Below are 22,844 nucleotides of genomic sequence, written 5' to 3'. Positions count from 1 at the left end.
CGTGCAGTGGAAATTGTACATGGCATTATAGAAAGCAAAGTGATTGCAAAGTGTATCTATATAATCAGCTGAAAGAGGTCAAGGCAGTCTATAATCATGATTTATTTTCTGTAACATTGTGAATTATTACAAATAATACAGAAATAATTACATTAAAAAATTTCCACATAGCTCCTTTTCACATACTGTAATTTAAATTTTAGTATTTTCCTTGTACAATTACGTTCCCTTTTATTAAAGAAAATGACCTTGATTTTAAAAAGAAAATTCTAAGTTCCATGATTTGAACATTCATTTCCTCCTTGGACTACTAAAAAGGCTGTATCAGGTTATTTTTTAAATATCTTCGCCTACTAATTTTATAGAGACAACTTACTGAAAACAAATGATATCAAATACAAACTATCCTATTCCAGGAAAGACATAATAGGCATTGAACAAGTGATCTGATGTCAACAAAGTCTTAACTGACAGAGTCAGATGCACCTTTGCTCTGAGATGAGTTCCATAATGGTGACAGTGGGAGGTTTCTTCAGACCTTATCTCAGTTTTTCCAAGGATAAATGGTGGAGTCCTTTTAGCCACCATAGCTATTTACTGTTTTCACCGTCATCAAACACTCAGGGTCCACAAATACCAACACCCACAGACCAGGGGACACAGGAAGCAGGGATTTGGGGAATTTTGTGTTCTCTAATGAAGTAATTCCTGTCCTCAAGTTGCTTCTAGTTTAATGACACGATTCATAATTCAGTGGCAGAGATTAGGGAAATCCATGAAGAGGATGGCCAGGAGAAAGCAGAGATTTGGCAAACGATATGGGACAAATCTTGACCTTTACACTTGAAAGCATCAAATGTTAAACAAATTTGCCATTTTTCATAATGGTTCAGTATATTTAGGGCATTTTTTGTCTTTGTCAAGTCACTCTTAGCTTTCCCTATCCTGAAAAAAAAAAAAAACACAAAAAGGTGATGAACACAATAGAAAGAAAATTTAAGACAATTTGTTTGATGATGGTGTCCCAGGTATTCAGAGCGCTGATAATAAGTTTAAATGTTTGTGTTTATTGGAATGATATACTGACATAGACCTTATTTTTTTGAGTTTTTCAACTGAATTAGTAAAATTAGAATTCACCAATAGAGCTCATTTACTACTATTGATGTTTGAATTGTTCATTTTAGAGGGGAAAGAAATACTGTTTTCTAATGATTGCTCCATTTATATTACAGAGTAGTGATTTCCATGTAAAACACTGTTCCTAGGCTATTGGAAAATCCTATACAATTATATTAAAGCCATGCACCTAAAATGACAGGGTTGGGAGTCACAGGTAGGTTGGACTGTGTCCGATTTGACCGTGGGTCTGCGCGCTGCGCGTTATAAGCTCCCTGAGTCCCTCTGAGTGTGCGCCGTGTGTTCGAGGTGGATCGCGCCCTTCCCTGTGCCCGACTCATGCGGTGCTCTCTTGCTGTCTCTCCAAGGTACCTACCAGGGCCAGTGGGCCGGCGGCATGCGGCATGGCTACGGCGTGCGCCAGAGCGTGCCCTACGGCATGGCCACGGTGATCCGCTCGCCGCTGCGCACCTCCCTGGCCTCGCTGCGCAGCGAGCAGAGCAACGGCAGCGTGCTCCACGACGCCGCGGCCCCCGCCGACAGCCCGGCCGGCACCCGCGGCGGCTTCGTGCTCGACTTCCACGCCAACGCCGACCTCTCAGCCGGGAAGAAGAAGGGCGGCCTCTTCCGGAGAGGCTCCCTTCTCGGAAGCATGAAACTTCGAAAGTCAGAATCTAAATCTTCCATCTCGAGCAAGCGCAGCTCGGTCCGCAGCGACGCGGCCATGAGCAGAATTAGTTCCAGCGATGCCAACTCAACCATTAGCTTCGGCGACGTGGATTGTGATTTTTGCCCCGTGGAAGACCACGTTGATGCCACCACCACGGAAACCTACATGGGCGAGTGGAAGAACGACAAACGCAGTGGTTTCGGCATCAGCGAGCGCTCCAACGGCATGAAGTACGAAGGCGAGTGGGCAAATAACAAGAGGCATGGATACGGCTGTACCGTCTTTCCTGACGGATCCAAAGAAGAGGGAAAATACAAAAATAATATTCTGGTCCGTGGAATAAGGAAGCAGCTTATACCAATAAGAAATACAAAAACTCGGGAGAAGGTGGACAGAGCAATCGAAGGTGCGCAAAGGGCAGCCGCCATGGCAAGAACCAAAGTGGAAATAGCAAATTCAAGGTGCGTAAATGCAGAGTGGATGGTTTTGCTGGTTAGTTAATATCAGTGGAATAGCAGATATATTGATGTTTGTCGGTCTGCTGGTGACGTCACCAAAGATGTGTGACTGCCAAAAGGCAAAGGTGGGAAACGATCAGACCCAATAGAAGGAGAATTGAAAATGTACTTGAACTGTTCTAAAACTAACTTTCCGTCATCAGAAATGTCGAAGGTACATTTGGGCTTCCCTTCCCGTTTTAAATTACTTTCCTAATACTTAACACTATGACAGACCTCACTCAGGCCCGTGGCATCTTCCTGAGTACCGAAAGTTACATTCTTTAAAGAAGTTACCTCTGAAATACTGTCATAGAGAGCGCTGAGCTTTCTGTGCAAGAAGGAAAATATCAATCCACCATGAAACATATCCAGTATAAATGTGTATCCTTCATTCTAATATTTAAGTTTGAGGTGAGCTCAACTTCCACTTATAAAATTATCCTAATTCATAAAATTCCATTTTGATGCCTCAAAGGTGTTGGTTTTGAGAAAGCCACCAAGATCTAAATGTGGCAAAAATGGAAAGTTATGTGACAGAATCTAGCATGCATTGTTTAAAATAGCAGCGCTTATCTACATGGAAAAGACAAAGGGTCTAAGAAACCTCACAAATATTGCCACTTCTTTTGCAGGAAAGATTAGATCACTGGTATATTGAAAGGAAAGGGATGAGGGAAGCCTGATGTGGACAGATGGGCCTCTAAACCAGCCAAGATTGGAGGAAGGTAGAGCAGCAGGGAAAGGCTGCAGTAAGGAGAAAGCAGGTTATAGGTTGAGAAATGGAGTGTGAACAGGCCCAGGAGGATGATATGCTTGGAGTTTACCATCATTAGTTGGATTCTGGGATCAAGCAAGAGGGATCTATTGGGAACAGAATAGAACTTTCTTAGGGATAGATGTCATGACAAAAAAGCAAAAGATGTGATTATGAACTGAAACTTTTCTTTTTTAGTCTGAAGTCAGTACTGACTGGCCACAGTTTTGTGTGACTTGAAGCACAAATTTTGTATAGAATATTAAAAATACATTTCCTGCTTCAGTAATACTCATCCGCAAAGTAAACCCCATTTGAAACCAAAAAAAAAAAAAAAAAAAAAATTTCTTCAGGTTTTTATTCTTTGCGTTCAGTTAATAACACACAGTTTTAATTTGGTACAGTCATATGAAATTTCTGATCTTTATAATGTTCAAAAATGGCAATTTTATTTGGTTCAACCTAATATTTCCAGGCTTTTGCAGTTTCCTTTTTTTTAGTGACTCTATTCTAGGATCGGTATCTACTTCCAAGTATCTGAACCACTAACTGAAAACGGAAGAAGTTGCAGGGTTTTTTTGTGTTCATTTTAAACGTATGTTAAAATTCCTCTTCAGTTTTCCATTTCTATTCACATCGAATCCTAAAGTGAATTCTTCTCGATAATCAGCACAATTGTTCACGAAGGGTTTCTTCTGTCGTCTCTGCCACTATTCCTTTAGAGTTTTCTCTGATCATCAAGCATCGGATCAATCTACTTGCTCTTCAGTTTGCTTATAGATAGGATACTTGGCACATCTAATCTTGTCAGCTTCCCTGGTCCTCAGCTAACATTTAGAGTTAATGATATACCTTTTGCTATACCCTGATACCTAATTTTAAGTGCACTCCTGGATTCTTCTGTTTTATTTTTACTTTACAACCTAGTAATATATTTGAGGCAGTTTAATCTTGACCAATGGAATTGTGAAGGACACTCGAGCAAATGGCTTTCATATGCTTGTTCTAATTGTTGACTTTTATGATTTGTTAAAATTGGAGGACTCTGCCTAACAGAAGAGGATTGACTACCCGTGATGCAAAGATGATCTCTGATTATACAAGTATCATAAAACTCTTACTCTAGTGCTAGCAACATTCAATCTGTTGAAAGCCTTTTGATGTAGATGGAATACAGTACTATGTAGTGTATGCTAAAGAAGTCTTTAACTTAAGAACTTACACTTTTGGCCAGTTGCCTGCTTCTTAAAGATTATACCCGGCTATTAAAAATGTGCCATTAACCTTTTATATTTTACTTGCTTTCCAAGTTTTAGTTCCATTTCCAGATTCCTTGCTTTAATGAATACTTCAGATACAGTGTTTTGCAACTTGTTTATGGAGAAAGTAGCTGAAGGACTGGCATTTCTCTTATAAAAGCTCTGAGTTTAGAATTCTGCATTCTTTTAAAAAACCTTTTTAAAAATAAAAGAAAAACATTCTGTTAAGGTTTCAGATTGCTGCCTGTTGGAAGAACTTCTGGCTATTTTATTGTCGTAAACAATCGTAAACCAATAACACCAGGATGTCTGTTCGGTTCTTCCTGGCCCCACTTGCAGTTGCCGTTATTTTTTAAATATCAAAAGTTTAAGAATATAAACTGACACTTTCCTTACTCACAGTAATGGCAGAATAAAAACCAGAAACTAAAATTCCTGGCAGCATGCCGCTGTCAAAATCACTACTTCACTTCACTTAGCAAGAAAGGGAGACACTCAGTTAACAGTTATTGACCATTTCAGTTTGACCGTCCACCCAAATATTCTGTCTCAGTTCTTTCTTGTCTTTAGAGATTTTCATTTGTTTAAGTCCCAGGGACTTGAAGTAAAGACTCAAGTTGATTCTCAGGAAAAAGAACTGTATCCTCCAATATTGGCTTCTCTGGGAAATCCAGGAGACAGAACCAACCATCTCTGGCCCAAAGAATCAAGAAAATATAGAAAGTCTGAACCATTCCGTTGCTTCTCCACAGAAGAAGTGGTGGTTCTCCCCAGTAAACACAGTCAGAAGGTTCATTTCTGGAGGTTAACTATGTGCCGCCATTTAATGCTTGTATATTGAGGAACGCATGGATGAACTAAGTTTGTAGATCGGAGACGTAATGTAAATTCAGAATCAGTAGATAGAGAATTAGTTGATGCTGATAGTTTGCCAGCAGGTTAGCACTTCGTTAAAACTTTCTGTAAAGAATGCTGACAATTTGCTGACACCTATGACTTCTCTTTAGGTTTCTGTTCTGATCCAAAAAGCGTTGTGTTTATAAGACTTAACAAAATGTTTCATTACTCTCTTGTCTTGGTCTTGGAGAGTCAAGTCATCAGCTCAAATGGTGAAGGGGCCCCAGCCTTGTCTTTTGAGTGTCGGAGAAGTCGGAGAGGCAACTCTGAACATTTCAAAAGCAAGCCTGCCTAGCACCTCCTGGGTCTGCTCTAATCCAGTAGTTTATACACTTTCTCGGGTGTAATCCCAGCATCCCTGTTGTACAGGTGAAGAAACTGCTCTCAGCGACATTGGGACTAGAAAGTCCTAAGCCTGGGCACAGCCCAGGCCTCGCAGTCTTTCCTCCATCCCTGCTTACCCGTTGCAATAACTTGGTGAGTCAGTTTCTTTTGAGTCACTGTAACTAGAAGATGGTCCTTCCACATGCTGAATTTACTTTACGGAAAATAGACGAGGCAGAATCCTTTAGGAGAGGAGACCAAAGGCCCAGTCACAGATTTGGAAGGACCACGAGAGCATCTGGTCCAAGCCCCTCACTTTCAGAGACAGACACCCAAGGTCACCCAGCTCTCCTACTGTTCAGGTATATTTCTCGTGGGGTCAATTTTTATTCCATGAGCTCTCCCCTCCAATAATCTCTTCAACTCTCCCTGTCATTTCAGTTGTATTTATTTAGTCAATTTCTATCCCATTAATCCTTGGCTGCAGTAATTCCTTAAGAGAGATGTTCAAAGAAGTTGCTGTTCCTTGAGAAAGATATTGAAAGAAAGGATTTTAAGTTAAGACATTTGGTTGAGAGAGAGAATAGGAAGTGATCCTCAGGGAACCACACTTCAGTGAAAACGAATACATCATTTAGAAGGGGTGTAGACAGGAACAGAGCATTGTCTGGTCTGAATCTTGAGAAAAAAGAATTATCCTGCTAGAGATGGAGAATACATGATAAAAGGAATGGGAGGGAGCTGTCCTAAAGCAGCTGAGAGCCATAAGCATAGGCTTGTGCTAGCTTCCTTCTGTGATTCAGGCTGGAAGAAAGAAAAGAAAGTAGAAGACAGAGAGCTGGTAGCAGCCATTCTATTCTGCAGATTTTGACCCTGTGGGCAACTCACTGAGGCCAGACCCGTGCTTGGCAGGGCAGGCTCCCAGAGTGGCATCAGTTCCAGCAATGGGTATAGGGTGGGTGTATGGAGCTGTGTGCCACCAGCCTCTCCCCTACTGCCAGTGCCACCTCAAGTGGTGACAGCAGCAACTGGACAGGTAGTGGCAGGAGGGAGCCTCTTCTGCCCCTGCCCCACTGTGGTTGTCACGGCCATGGCTGTACAGGGGGGTGGAAGCAGCCAGATAGGATGTGGAGTGCAGATGAGCTTGCTGCATCTCTCTTCAAATCTAGGGGCAGACCCCATGTTTGCCAATTTAGGAGTTCACTATAAAAGTGATACATACTTTTCTTACACAATTTTTTTAAAAATGTTTCCTGTACATTTCTTTCAATTTTTCAATTACAATTTTGTTTGACCTTTGGACTGATACTAAGAAAGATACAAATTACTTTTATTTTTTAATCAAAAAAATTCAAACATGTTGAGAATAATATGGAGAATGATATGGTAACCTACCCACCCCCACCCTGTGTACTCTTTACCAGCTTAAACAATTACCAACTCATGCTCAGCTGTGTTTCATCTGTACCCCTTCTCACTCCCCTCAGGTTATTTGGAGGGAAATTCTAAACAGATCACTTAAAAATAAGCAAGAAAACAAAACACACTGATTCTTCTAGAAAGCGCTAAGCGACTGCTGACAAGGGAATATATTAAAATATATTTCAGCTTGACATTTGGAAGTTATAAAACACACCCCAGAAGTACTTTTCAGGTCTTTCTGCTTCTCTCCACCTCCACTGCCATCGTCCTTGTTGAAGCCACTGTCCTCTCTTGCCCGGACTATTCTTGTTGCCTCTTAACTGCTCTCTACTCCCATCCCTGACTCCCCCCAAAGTCAGGTCTCCACGCAACAGCCAGAGTAACCTTTTTGAAGACGTGAATTGGATCTGCCTGTTTGAAGTATGTTGAGCCATGTCTCACGGCTTCTTAGCATTTGTGCCTCAAGGTCCCGTATGCTTTGGCCGCCTCCTCCTCCACACTCCTACCTTGCCACGGCCCCTCTCCTCCGGACTTAGAACCAGGTGGTTTAGGAGCTTGCTTTCCGTGCTCAGGAAGGCCTTGGCGGCTCGGGTTCCGCTGCTACACCCTCCACCCGGCCAGCCCCTTGGGCTACTCATTCCTCAGGAGTGGGTGTAAACTCACGTCGTCAGGAAGGTCTCCCACACCCCCCACTCCACTTCCACCCCCCAGTCTCAGCATAGCCCCTCCATCAGTCTACACTGTAGTAGTATTTCAGTGCATTTGTTTAATGTCTCTCTCCAGCTAGATTGGGAAAGCCAGACCCTGAAGGCAGCTTTGTTCACTTTTGTATCCCCAGCAGCTAGCTTAGATCAGGGCACATAGTAAGTGCAATAGTACATATTTAATGATTGAGTGAATTAGGTTCTCACTACTTAGGGTATGTACACTGCCAGTGCTTCTAATTCAGTTTTGCTGGGCAATTATAAACCACAGGTTTAAGGAAGGAACGATAAATAATAATTCATCATGGCAAAATCTGACCACAGTCAAGAAGTATAAGAAATGCAAAAGTGTGTGTTAAAAGTATACCATTTTCCTTGTCAGCATCCTTAAGGTATCATTACCAGGGCATAGGCAAGGAACGCGAGCTTCAGAAGGTAAAGCCAAACCGTTATCCCTGTTCTTCGGAGTTATCGGTGGTCCTCGATAACACAAGTGACTCCCTCATGGTTATGGAAACTACAGCAAGTCAGCCTGTACCCTGGCTATAGGGGTTCACCCCACATGTTCAACATCACCAAGATATGTGCAAGTCAGAGCATAAAAGCTTATTGCCTGTTAAAAAGCTAAGTTTGCTGAACGGAATATTCAGTTGTCTTTATTGCCCTTTGAAAGTTTTTCTCCTCCTGCCATACTATTTTGGTCATTTTCTTAAACTCAAGTAAGAATATACAGTTTAACACATAGAGGCAGTTGGCCGGGGTAGACTGAACAGTTCCGCTCAAGGTTACTTGACTTTATTTAATCTTGAGTAAATAGCTATTATGGATCCAAATTAAACTTTCTCCCACCAATTTCAGGAAAAGTTCAACCTCCACCAAACTATTGTGAAGGGCCAGTAATTTGAAATTCTTAAATTCTTGTAGACAAAAGGGTTCCCTTTCTCTTTTGTAAATAAAAATAATAGTTTATATTCTGTTTCTTTTCTGTAATGTTAGTGGGCATGTATTTTTTTACAAAGCAATCTAAGATGTTCTTCATGAATTTTCTGTTTCATCTATGAGGGCTTTTGTTGATTTTTGATTACTAGCATAAGTAATGTTTTCAGGAAGGGGAATTCCTTCTAGTGCCTTGTAAGTCATTGAAGAGGTCATTAAACTAGGTAAAGAAATTTGGGGGGGGGGGACACCTAAAATGTGTGAATTTGCAGCTAATGAAGATTTTAAAAGATTTTCTTTAGTTATGCCTCTTGCATTCCTCCAAATCTGTCTTTTCTGCCTGATGCCCTTCCCATCTATGATAAGCAGCGTTTCTATGAACAGATTCCAGAGGCTTGGTTAAAACACTCAGGCTCTGAGGCTCAGAAAAGTTCCTATAAATAGGGGCTAATTCTTGCCTCCTCTATCACAGCAGGATTATTGTAAGGGTTAAATGAGAGAGCAGTGGTCATAGCGCCTTGTAGAATGTAAGTCACTCTGTTCAGTTAAGGGATCGGTAATGTTTCCATCCTACACGTGCCATTTTCAGAAGTGAATGTTGGTAGAAGACCAAGAAACTAGACTGGAATAAAGGTAAAGACAAAGTGGGGAAGGCAAAGAGAAGGGAAGGAAGGTTTGGGCAGCAGAGAAAGGGATAACCGAAAACAAAAGCTTGACAGCCGATGCACAGACATGAGTATCAGGATTCACCCCATTCCCAGCCTCGTATCTGTATGAAGTCAATATACTGTCAACAGAAATTGTATTTTTAAAGACTGAAAAGAAAATAAGATGGGAAATAGCATATATGTTCATATCAAGCTGTGCTGGGGTATTATTCTGAAGACACTATAGGATAATAAAGATTTTACCTTCATCTTTTCCAGGTATGTTAGTATAGCTCACCATCACCCTTTATGCATATTATAATTTTTGTATTACACATAAAAATTTAAATTTTTTTTTAAACCTGAATAATGTAGGCATAGCGCTCCACTTGGATGAAATAGAAGGGCCAGGAGGAGATGTTCTAGGTGGGTAGGATAAGGAACAGTACTCTATAATACCCAAATCTGCATGGATCTACTTGTGCAATCTGGCTGTGAAGACTTGAAGGGAAAAAAAAAAAAAAAGGAAACACAAAAGCACTCAGGGTGATGATGAGTTAGGTTTGGGGGACACATATTGACTTTGATTAACTGCAGGAGTTTGTTGGTTTAAACAGTACCAATTTCAGCAGCTTCTATCTCATTTAGCTCTGAAATATAAAAGACATTTTCCTGTTTCTGTAACAATGAAGAATAAAGCAGCAATTTCTTTTGGAGAATAGCTTCATTTGTAATGAAAATGACCCTAGGAAGCCCCAAAGGTGTGCCTGTGCTAATGTTCCCCTCAGTCTGCCCAGTGTGAATCTCAGCTGTGACCTGGAGAAACTAGCTGTCAGGACAAGTGGTAGAGCTCTGTGAGCACGCTAAGCTAACAGAGCTGGGAGGCTCCTTGGAGCAGCAGCTGCCAGACAGCCAGAGAGCTCCGCTCACAACTTTCCATTATGGATTAAGCTGACTCTGCCAATCTCACTTTACTCAAGACACCAAACTGGACGCTTGCAAGACTAGCGCCTTGCAAATCTTTGAGATGCTTTTCTTATTATAGATGAAATATGAACATTGTGTTTGGGAACAGGATCCAACAAATGCCAAAGGTATTTATGTAAGTCATTCAGCTTTAGTACAACAGCCTCTTGAGAATAAAACCAAATAAGCTTTTAATAATTTTGCCTTTCTGTTTTAGTTGGTGTTTTGTATAATATGCCAAATTCGAAATAAGCTTCTTTATCAGAAATTTAATTACGATATAAGGGATCAATATTGCCTCTAGAATAGTACAAACTCTTTGAAGTCAAATCTTCTTAGCATGTCCATTTGTGCCAAAAGAAACTTATTCAAGCCAAGTAAAATAAATTAATTCACCCTCTAGCATTTTAAAAACAATAGATTATGCCAGAGATTAATAAGTAATTTTATTACACTTCTAATTTTAAAAAAATTTTAAAGTAAAAATTTTTGCTGAATTTTACTGCATTAAATCAAATTGGGTCAAATTTTCATCTCAAGTGCTTGGTCTTGAAGTACTTGTTTAATTTTCTACATTGGTGGGAGGACTTTTTGAACTAATATTTAAAGATTTCATGCCTTCGTTCCTGACCAGGTAGGGGAGGAGGTTAAGAGACTTTTGGGGAGCCTGGTTAGGCAAAGCATACCCCATAGAAGCTAGCAGGTTAGGGTTCAAGAGTGAGAATGCTGGGCTTCCCCCACCTTCCCACCTGCCCAGGTGATTGAGCCCAGTCATCAGGTCAGGTGCACTTTCACCCTATCTGTTAGTCCCTATCTGTCAGCAGTTAACACTGTAGCATGGATTAGCAGAAAAAACAGGGGTGCCATCCCATTTTCCAGGGTTTGATTCTCATCTCAGTGAACTGTTAATTTTAACCAATCTTTTAACCTTAATCAGTTGCCTCCTATAATATCCAGTCTTTTGCATCTTGAAATCTGGTTGGGACAGATAAAGCAGTTACCTGTGGGACAGTTGGCACTAGGCTGTGGGTTTAGGGAGCATATAGCTGGGGCTTGCTTATAGCCCTGGGGCTGAAGGCAGGATTCCACAGGTGGCATCCGGCAGAAGAGCCAAAGGGTACATAGGTATTTTCCTAAAGAAGCTGGAAGGTGCACAGGGGACAAAGGCTCACATATTTGATGAACTTACAGTGTCTGGTGTGGTTGGAAATGAGAGTGCTGGGTGTTGAGGGGCGTGTTGAGGGATGAGTGGAAATGTAAGTGGGGGCTCCTCAAGAGGAGTTGGAAGAGGGGAGAGCTGTTGATAGGTGGTAGGCAGAAGAATTAGACCAATTTAGAAAGATCACTCTGGGTACAGTTCGCACAGGAGAGTACTCATGGGAGAGGACAGAGCAAGAAAACTGGAGACAGATCGAGTGGTAATCTGTGAACTAGATTAAAGACCATTGGCTGAGTTAAGCAGTGGCAGTGGGGATGGAAAGAAGCAAATGTATGTGTAAGAGCCCCGAAAGCAGACTCAATAGGACTTAATTAAATGAGTAGGGTGAACCTAGAAAAGGAAGTCACAGTGACTCCTAAGTTGCCATCTGGGAGGATGATGGGACTGTTTACTCAGACAGGGACCAGGGAGGAAGGTGAGTTTGAGTTTTTTACTTCTTGACTGCTGGCCCAGAAGACAACAGGGAAGGTGGCCTGGAGCACATCGTTTTGCACTAGACATACAGACCGAGATCAGAATCCTAAGGAACAAAAGACATCTAAGGGGCACACAAAGAAAGATGAATTCCTTGTAGGTGATGCTAGATATAGCTTTTTTTAAGGACAAGTCAAGCAGTTCTCACCTTAAGTGCCTAGAACAGTGCAATTCAGGAATCAGAATGTCTGTTCTTGAATTTTAGAAATTCTGCTTTCCAAGATTTGTGCTCAGGGTCCCCACCCAATATGCAAGATCTGCTGGACTGTGTCTTGGCAACGCATTGGAACAAAATATCACTCTCACAAATTATTATGCTAGAGAATCATCATTCAGCAAACATTTATTTAGTGCCGACTCTGTCCAAGCATGGCCCTAAGCCCTGGGAATACAACAGTGAATAAGAAACAAAACCTGCCATTGAGAGCAAATACCCCACCAGGGCTCCAGCGCTACAGGGCAGCATAACAGGTGCTGGGAGAGGCGTGGGGGCTGCGGGGTGGAGGGGCCCCAGGGAGGCACCCAGCCCAGCCTGGGCGGGCTTGGCACAGACGTTTTCCTGGGATTCTCTGCACCAGCAGCTCTGTCTGGAATGCTCTCACCCCCGGACCCCATTCCTTGGCCTAATCCCTGTTGGTCTTTTGTAATTAAGCTCGAGGTCCGTAGCAGGCATGGACTGTATTAAGAAAACTTTACACAATGTCTCTGCAAATAAGTGTGTTTCCCCATCACCCCCCTCACAATAGGAATTCTATCAACAGAACATACATAAAAGATTAAAGAATTTCATAGTGATGGAAGGAACAGGACTAGTGGGGTTGTTTTTTTTTTTTTTTTTGGTTGTTTTTTGTTTGTTTTTTTAAAGCTGAGTGAATTAGTTATTTCTGCATGTCTAGAGTCTGTAAGATTTTTGGTGGTAGCAATATCTCATAGGCAATATTGGGATACGGCGACATTAAAGTTAGTGATTTCGCAGTAAATTAATTTGGGGGCAACGTTTCCAAATATGGAAGCAGTGTAGACACTTTTAACTGTTTTCTGTGTGTATTATGCACGAGTGCTCCCCCAACCCCCACCTGTGGTTTTGTCATAGGATAGTAATTTGGGTGATACTTTTGGCCACATGCAAATATAGATGGCCAACCAGGTTACTTGGTGCCTGGACCAGGGCTTTCAACTTGATATTCGTCACTTCATCTGATCCCTGCAGCAGCTCCGTTGAGTCAGTAGGAAACTGTGGTAGAAAAGATTATGGTCAGGTCACAAAACAAGTACCTGGCATCTAGGGTGGACTCCAGTCCACATAGCATCAAAGCCCAAGCCCTCAGCCGCCACTGGATTCTGAGAACTGGGGTAGGATTTGCCTCTTTATCCCATCTACTGTCCTTCGGTGCATAAAAGAAGGTCTGTCTAGGAGCCTGTTATTTATAGTCATATACTTAATTTTGCACTGTTTCATTCAACAGACATATTTATTAAGCATTGTACCTGCCACCCATCTGATGGGCAGGACAAACATAAACAGATAAGTTAGTATAATATGGAAATTTCTAAGAAAAAATTGTGAGAATGCAAAAGAGGGAGTTTTCACTAACAGCACATGGGGAATGAGATGATGCTGGGCTGGGAGGAGGGAACGGAAGCAAATGGTGGTGTGGGTGCGCCAGACGGCAGGAGCATCCCTGAACAGATACAGTGGGAAAAGATTGCATAGCGTGTGAGGGAACTACCAGTTGTTGGGTGGTAGAAGAGTGGTGCTTCTCCAGGTATGTTCCATCCATTCCCACTCTCATCTCAATGGGATGCTTATTAAAAATGCAGAGTCCTGGCTCCACCAAGTACAGAATTAGCATTTTCTTGGGTGAGACCCAAAAGTTTGCATTTTCGGAGCTTCCCACGCGATTCTCAGGCCCTGAAATCTGATAAATATAAATTGGGATGTGATAGCAAGTGAGGAGCCTGGGTTTCCTACTGTTGACATTGGGGAATCTTTGAAGGGATTTGAGCAGGCAGCAATCTCTGACTGCTTTGTGCATTTAAGTGGCGCCAGCCAAGGCTGGAGGCCCGGCCTGGAGAGGAGATGACAAAGGCTGGTCAGAGGAGGGGTGGTAGAGAAATAAGGAATAAAACTGGCTTGACTTGATGGACTGATGTGATGGGTAAAGAACAGAGACAAGTCCAAGGTGGTGTGTGCATCTGATCGTCTATGGTCCCTGGGTAAGGTTAAAGCTCCCTAAGTTTATTACCTGGCATGGGCGATTCATTTACAACATATTAGTCAAGTAATCTCCCTGGGCCTCCATTCATGATCAATAAAATAGGGTGAGGAAGTGGGAAACTGGAGTGGCCCTTTCTGGAACTGACCTTGAACTCTTCTGTTGTATAAATTCTCCTTTTCCGTAAATCCACATAACGATACCAATAGTGTTTCTTATAAAAATGATTCACTTGGTAAATATAGTGAAGCATCACTGACAGTTTACTTTTCCAACTACAGATTTGTCCATAATCAGAAGATAGTGGGCTGAAAGGGAGAAGTGTCCCACTGTGCCAACCACAAGGAGCCAGATAATAGTTAGGCACATCTAACCCAAACTGAAACTGTTTTGAAGTACCCTGAAGTGTTGCACGAGCACCACTCACATACCGGTCATTCTTGTGCATGGAAGAAGTAGGATTAAGTACTTATACTTAGTCTCACGCTAGACCTGAGGCGGGGGAGAAAGGAAGCCTGAGTCCTGACCCCTCCGCCAGCTTCAAGTTGGGTTGGAGATAAGTCATACAACTATGAAGTAGTTAAATCAGGCAGAGCATTTTATTTCGTCAGTCGTTTGTTTGTGCTCTACCTCATTCCATAAAGGCTTCAGAGCAGTTTAGGTAAATAACAGTTGGTCTTATAGGAATTACTAAAGGAACAGATTGACTTGTTCGTGAAGCAGTTCCAACGACTTCTTTTTACTTGGCCACATAGCCTAGTAATATTTCATTTTTTTAATGTAACTATATGAACTTGATAGTAAAAGCATGTTTAAAACTTATTTTATTCTTCCCACTCTTAACTAAATCAGAATGACATTCAACCCATTGTTGGGATCTTTGAAATCTCATAGTAAGCAGACAGTCATTAATGCTTAATTCCATAAATGAAAACAAGGGAAATAAGAGCATATTTATTTCAGTTTCAGTTTTTACTTCAGAATCTTCAGGAATGTGTTGATTTTGTGATATTAAAATTGTTACTAAACTTACTGTTTAAAGGTTTTCCTTAAATTACAGTTCCTGTATTTGCAACAGCTACAAAGCCTCCACTGTATTCAGTGCCCAGTAGGATGATCTTAAAGATATTTCAGGGGAAATGGAAGGTGTAAACCAGCAGAGGAAAGGAAATAAAAAAGGCTCAAGTAAGCATCCCCCGTGCACAGTGTCTATGTAAACGTGTATGTATGTGAATTCTTGTCCTAAAGAATTGCCCAGTAATCAGAAAAGGGGGAGGGGGGAGGGAGGAATGAGAGAGAGGACATGAACAAAGGGGTTCCTGGTGTAATTGGTGTGTCTGGTGCCAAGTGGAGCGGGTCTTGAATGATTTTATAAAGAATATGAGCCTTGAGCAATATTTTGAAGGGAAACTAAGGAGTGATTTGTCACAGAGGGAAATGGAGTTTTTCCCAGGTGGGGGAAGAATAGCGTATCTGATGACTCAGAGGACAAAGACAATAAAGCATGCTCAGAGGCAGCCTAGATCATCAGTGCTCATTATCTGTGGGTAATGTTGTCCTTGTGGTTTTCTGGAATAGATCTTGATTTTAGCTTCTTAGCCTTATTAATCTTATTTTTTTATATTCCATGCTGAGCCTTCCTAATGACTCCCCCACCCATGCCAATAGAACCTGAAAATAAAGGTCATACAAATGCAAACATTTCTTTCTTACTCAAATTCTACCCCCAGGAAAAAGCAATGCAGAAAGCGAGTAAGTTTCTGGAGGACAGCAATGGTGCTATTCTTGAAATTTCTGAAAATCAATGTTGGTTTGTAGCAAAGAATTTAAAAAAAGAAAATGGAAGTAGGAAGCCAGAAACACTGGATATAACCCTACTGTCAGATTTTGATTCTGGAGCTTCATCCTTTTTTGAGAAGCTTTATTCACAAATGTGTGTACAAAAATGTATTCAAAACCCTTCTGCATTTTGCACCGCGGTGTTGGTGTGCATACTCAAAGACTCGTAACGTGTTGCTTTGCAGTGGTATAGGGTACCCGCTGAGTCATGGTGAGAGAAGAGGACAACTAGATAAGGGTTCCTAACTATTAAAGGATCTTAAAAGTACTCATCGGGTGTTATGCAATGCACAGGTGGAAACCATTTCAGAGTTCTGGGGAAGTTAGTAACATGAGCAAAACAACATCTGAGGAGAATGATTTTAGCTGATGTGCACAGGATGGATTGTATGCAGCAGAAGCTGGGGACAGGGAAAAAGACACCAAGGATGTGATTAAAACAGTCCGGGCAGGAAGAACTGGATCCTTGAACATTATAACAGAGATCTGCTCTTTAGAACTCCCTTGCATACAGCTGATCATATGCGAGATTAAACTCTAAGGACATTAGTATAGTTAGTGAAAAGCTCAAGCGGCACCAGGAAAAATGATGAAGGAAACACTGTGGGAAGGAGGATAGGGAATCTTTGGTTTTTGTTTGTTTGTTTGTTTTTAATAATATACTTATTTTTAATTGTGGTAAAATGTATAACACATAAAAATAATTTTAACCATTTTAAGTGGACAATTCTTTGACATTAAGTACATTGACAGTACTTGTTTAAGTTTCGCATCTGTTTCCAGACTGTTTTCATCATCCCTACCAAAACTCATACTCATTTAGCAGTAACTCCCGTTCTCCTCTCCCCACCCCTGATAACCGCTATTCTGCTTCCTGGCTTTATGAATTTGTTATTCTAAGTATTTCATATGGGAGAAATCATACAATATTTGTCCTTTTGTGTCAGACTTCTTTCATTCAACACAATGTCTTCAAAGTTCATCCATGTTGTAGCATGTTCCAGCACTTCACTTCTTTTTATGGCTAAATAATATTCCATTGTATGGATATACCAGTTTGTTTCCCTATTCGTCTGTTGATGGACACTTGGGTTGCTTCCACCTTTTGGCAGTTGTGAATAATGCCTCTGTGAACATCTGTGTGCAAAATTCTGCTCAAGTCCTGGCTTTCAGTACTTCTGGGTATATACCTAGGCGTGGAATTGTCAGGTCATATGGTAATTGTGTGTTTAACTTTCTAAGGAACCACCAAACTGTTTTCCACAGTGGCTGTACCATTTTACATTGCTACCAACAATATATGAGGGGTTGTTCTAGTTTGCTAATGCTGCCGGAATGCAAAACACCAGAGATGGATTGGCTTTTTTTTTTTTTTTTTTTTTTTTTTTTAAATCATAATTTTATTGAGATATATTCACATACCACGCAGTCATACAAAACAAATTGTACTTTCGATTGTTTACAGTACCATTACATAGTTGTACATTCATCACCTAAATCAATCCCTGACACCTTCATTAGCACACACACAAAAATAACAAGAATAATAATTAGAGTGAAAAAGAGCAATTGAAGTAAAAAAGAACACTGGGTACCTTTGTCTGTCTGTTTCCCTCCCCTACTTTTCTACACATCCATCCATAAACTAGACAAAGTGGTGTTTGGTCCTTATGGCTTTCCCAATCCCATTGTCACCCCTCATAAGCTACATTTTTATACAACTGTCTTCGAGATTCATGGGTTCTGGGTTGTAGTTTGATAGTTTCAGGTATCCACCACCAGCTACCCCAATTCTTTAGAACCTAAAAAGGGTTGTCTAAAGTGTGCATAAGAGTGCCCACCAGAGTGACCTCTCGGCTCCTTTTGGAATCTCTCTGCCACTGAAGCTTATTTCATTTCCTTTCACATCCCCCTTTTGGTCAAGAAGATGTTCTCCGTCCCACGGTGCCAGGTCTACATTCCTCCCTGGGAGTCATATTCCACGTTGCCAGGGAGATTCACTTCCCTGGGTGTCTGATCCCACGTAGGGGGGAGGGCAGTGATTTCACCTTTCAAGTTGGCTTAGCCAGAGAGAGAGGGCCACATCTGAGCAACAAAGAGGCATTCAGGAGGAGACTCTTAGGCACAAATACAGGGAGGCCTAGCCTCTCCTTTGCAGCAACCGTCTTCCCAAGGGTAAAACTTATGGTAGAGGGCTCAACCCATCAAACCACCAGTCCCCTATGTCTGTGGTCATGTTAGCAACCATGGAGGTGGGGTAGGCGAATACCCCTGCATTCTCCACAGGCTCCTCAAGGGGGGCACTACATCTTTTTTTTTTTTTTTTTTTTCCCCTTGTTTGCCTTTTTTTTTTTTTTTTTTTTTAACTTTCCCTTCTTTTTTCAAATCACCTGTATGAAAAAAAAAGTTAAAAAGAAAACAAACATACAATAAAAGAGCATTTCAAAGAGACCATAGCAAGGGAGTAAGAAAAAGACAACTAACCTAAGATAACTGCTTAACTTCCAACATGTTCCTACTTTACCCCAAGAAAGTTACATAATATAGCAACATTTCAGTGAACTTGTTCCTACTACAACCATCAGAAATTAACAGACCATAGTCATTTCTGGGCATCCCCAGAACGTTAAATAGCTTATCTGTTCTTCCTGGATTATTGTTCCCCCTTCCTTAATTGCTCTCTACTGCTAGTTCCCCTACATTCTACATTATAAACCATTTGTTTTACATTTTTCAAAGTTCACATTAGTGGTAGCATATAATATTTCTCTTTTTGTGCCTGGCTTATTTCGCTCAGCATTATGTCTTCAAGGTTCATCCATGTTGTCATATGTTTCACCAGATCGTTCCTTCTTACTGCCGTGTAGTATTCCATCGTGTGTATATACCACATTTTATTTATCCACTCATCTGTTGAAGGACATTTGGGTTGTTTCCATCTCTTGGCAATTGTGAATAATGCTGCTATGAACATTGGCGTGCAGATATCTGTTCGTGTCACTGCTTTCCGATCTTCCGGGTATATACCGAGGAGTGCAATCGCTGGATCGAATGGTAGCTCTATATCTAGTTTTCTAAGGAACTGCCAGACTGACTTCCAGAGTGGCTGAACCATTATACAGTCCCACCAACAATGAATAAGAGTTCCAATTTCTCCACATCCCCTCCAGCATTTGTAGTTTCCTGTTTGTTTAATGGCAGCCATTCTAACCGGTGTTAGATGGTATCTCATTGTGGTCTTAATTTGCATCTCTCTAATAGCTAGTGAAGCTGAACATTTTTTCATGTGTTTCTTGGTCATTTGTATTTCCTCTTCAGAGAACTGTCTTTTCATATCTTTTGCCCATTTTATAATTGGGCTGTCTGTACTATTGTCATTGAGTTGTAGGATTTCTTTGTATATGCAAGATATCAGTCTTTTGTCAGATACATGGTTTCCAAAAATTTTTTCCCATTGAGTTGGCTGCCTCTTTACCTTTTTGAGAAATTCCTTTGAGGTGCAGAAACTTCTAAGCTTGAGGAGTTCCCATTTATCTATTTTCTCTTTTGTTGCTTGTGCTTTGGGTGTAAAGTCTAGGAAGTGGCCTCCTAATACAAGGTCTTGAAGATGTTTTCCTACATTATCTTCTAGGAGTTTTATGGTACTTTCTTTTATATTGAGATCTTTGGTCCATTTTGAGTTAATTTTTGTGTAGGGGGTGAGGTAGGGGTCCTCTTTCATTCTTTTGGATATGGATATCCAACTCTCCCAGCCCCATTTGTTGAAAAGACCATTATGGCTCAGTTCGGTGACTTTGGGGGCCTTATCAAAGATCAGTCGGCCATAGATCTGAGGGTCTATCTCTGAATTCTCAATTCGATTCCATTGATCTATATGTCTATCTTTGTGCCAGTACCATGCTGTCTTGGCAACTGTGGCTTTATAATAAGCTTCAAAGTCAGGGAGTGTAAGTCCTCCCACTTCGTTTTTCTTTTTTAGAGTGTCTTTAGCAATTCGAGGCATCTTCCCTTTCCAAATAAATTTGATAACTAGCTTTTCCAAGTCTGCAAAGTAGGTTGTTGGAATTTTGATTGGGATTGCATTGAATCTGTAGATGAGTTTGGGTAGAATTGACATCTTAATGACATTTAGCCTTCCTATCCATGAACATGGAATATTTTTCCATCTTTTAAGGTCCCCTTCTATTTCTTTTAGTAGAGTTATGTAGTTTTCTTTGTATAGGTCTTTTACATCTTTGGTTAAGTTGATTCCTAGGTACTTGATTTTTTTAGTTGCTATTGAAAATGGTATCTTTTTCTTGAGTGTCTCTTCAGTTTGTTCATTTCTAGCATATAGAAACATTACTGACTTATGTGCATTAATCTTGTATCCCGCTACTTTGCTAAATTTGTTTATTAGCTCTAGTAGGTGTATCGTTGATTTCTCAGGGTTTTCTAGATATAAGATCATATCATCTGCAAACAATGACAGTTTTACTTCTTCTTTTCCAATTTGGATGCCTTTTATTTCTTTGTCTTGCCGGATTGCCCTGGCTAGCACTTCCAGCACAATGTTGAATAACAGTGGTGACAGCGGGCATCCTTGTCTTGTTCCTGATCTTAGAGGGAAGGCTTTCAGTCTCTCACCATTGAGTACTATGCTGGCTGTGGGTTTTTCATATATGCTCTTTATCATGTTGAGGAAGTTTCCTTCAATTCCTACCTTTTGAAGTGTTTTTATCAAAAAGGGATGTTGGATTTTGTCAAATGCTTTTTCAGCATCTATTGAGATGATCAATTGATTTTTCCCTTTCGAGTTTTTAATGTGTTGTAATACATTGATTGTTTTTCTGATGTTGAACCATCCTTGCATGCCTGGAATGAACCCCACTTGGTCATGGTGTATGATTTTTTTAATGTGTCTTTGGATTCGATTTGCAAGTATTTTGTTGAGGATTTTTGCATCTATATTCATTAGGGAGATTGGCCGGTAGTTTTCCTTTTTTGTAGCATCTTTGCCTGGTTTTGGTATTAGATTGATGTTAGCTTCATAAAATGAGTTAGGTAGTGTTCCATTTTTTTCAATGTTTTGAAAGAGTTTGAGTAAGATTGGTGTCAGTTCTTTCTGGAAAGTTTGGTAGAATTCCCCTGTGAAGCCATCTGGCCCTGGGCATTTATTTGTGGGAAGATTTTTGATGACTGATTGGATCTCTTTGCTTGTGATGGGTTGGTTGAGGTCTTCTATTTCTTCTCTGGTCAGTCTAGGTTGTTCATATGTTTCCAGGAAATTGTCCATTTCTTCTACATTATCCAGTTTGTTGCCATACAATTGTTCATAATATCCTCTTATAATTTTTTTAATTTCTTCAGGATCTGCAGTTATGTCACCTTTTTCATTCATTATTTTGTTTATATGGGTCTTCTCTCTTTTTGATTTTGTCAGTCTAGCTAGGGGCTTGTCAATCTTGTTGATCTTCTCAAAGAACCAACTTTTGGTGATATTTATCCTTTCTATTGTTTTTTGTTCTCTATGTCATTTATTTCTGCTTTAATCCTTGTTATTTCTTTTCTTGTACTTGGTTTAGGATTGGTTTGCTGTTCATTTTCTAGCTTCTTCAGTTGATCCATTAGTTCTTTGATTTTGGCTCTTTCTTCCTTTTTAATATATGCGTTTAGTGCTATAAATTTCCCCCTTAGCACTGCTTTTGCTGCATCCCATAGGTTTTGGTATGTTGTGTTCTCATTTTCATTCGTCTCTATATATTTAGCAATTTCTCTTGCTATTTCTTCTTTAACCCACTGATTGTTTAGGAGTGTGTTGTTTAACCTCCAGGTATTTGTGAATTTTCTAAGTCTCTGATGGTTATTGACTTCTAATTGTATTCCATTGTGGTCAGAGAATGTGCTTTGAATGATTTCAATCTTTTTAAATTTATTGAGGCTTGTTTTATGTCCCAGCATATGATCTATTCTGGAGAAAGTTCCGTGAGCACTAGAAAAGTATGTGTATCCTGGTGATTTGGGATGTAATGTCCTGTAGATGTCTGTTAAATCTAATTCATTTATCAGATTGTTTAGGTTTTCAATTTCCTTATTGGTCTTCTGTCTGGTTGATCTATCTATAGGAGAGAGTGATGTGTTGAAGTCTCCCACAATTATTGTGGAAACATCAATTGCTTCCTTTAGTTTTGCCAATGTTTCTCTCATGTATTTTGTGGCACCTTGATTGGGTGCATAGACATTTACGATTGTTATTTCTTCTTGCTGAATTGCCCCTTTTATTAGTATGTAGTGGCCTTCTTTGTCTCTCAAAACATCCCTGCATTTGAAGTCTATTTTATCTGAGATTAATATTGCTACACCTGCTTTCTTTTGGCTGTAGCTTGCATGAAATATTTTTTTCCATCCTTTCACTTTCAATTTCTTTGTGTCCCTGTGTCTAAGATGAGTCTCTTGTATGCAACATATTGATGGTTCATTTTTTTTGATCCATTCTGCGAATCTATATCTTTTAATTGGGGAGTTTAATCCATTTACATTCAACGTTAAAACCGTGAAGGCATTTCTTGAATCGGCCATCTTATCCTTTGGATTATGTTTGCCATATTTTTTCCCTCTCTCTATTAATATCCTTTATTGTACCCATACCGAATCTCTTTAGTACTGAACCTTTCTCCAAGTCTCTCTGTCCTGTCTTTGTTTCTCTGTCTGTAGGGCTCCCTTTAGTATCTCCAGTAGGGCAGGTCTCTTGTTAGCAAATTCTCTCAGCATTTCTTTGTCTGTGAAAAATTTAAGCTCTCCCTCAAATTTGAAGGAGAGCTTTGCTGGATAAAGTATTCTTGGCTGGAAATTCCTCTCTCTCAGAATTTTAAATATATCGTGCCATTGCCTTCTCGCCTCCATGGTGGCTGCTGAGTAG

The 22,844-nt window shown here is 40.5% G+C and overlaps 1 protein-coding gene across 5 annotated transcripts in view; it reads left to right on the top strand.

Annotated features, from left to right (window-relative positions):
• The window catches only part of JPH1 (junctophilin 1), a 161,085-nt gene that overhangs the window by 4,361 nt on the left and 133,880 nt on the right, over positions 1-22,844 (top strand). For all 5 annotated transcript variants that reach the window (XM_037803300.1, XM_037803299.1, XM_037803297.1 and 2 more), the window contains exon 2: positions 1,488-2,250. In XM_037803300.1, coding sequence (XP_037659228.1) covers positions 1,488-2,250 — 763 coding nt within the window. The remainder of the gene's footprint in view (positions 1-1,487; positions 2,251-22,844) is intronic.

Source organism: Choloepus didactylus, chromosome 14 (genome assembly GCF_015220235.1).
Source record: "Choloepus didactylus isolate mChoDid1 chromosome 14, mChoDid1.pri, whole genome shotgun sequence".
Classification (NCBI taxonomy): domain Eukaryota; kingdom Metazoa; phylum Chordata; class Mammalia; order Pilosa; family Megalonychidae; genus Choloepus; species Choloepus didactylus.
The sequence above is the reverse complement of the archived record's forward strand: the minus strand, read 5'-3'. Positions and strand labels throughout refer to the sequence as shown.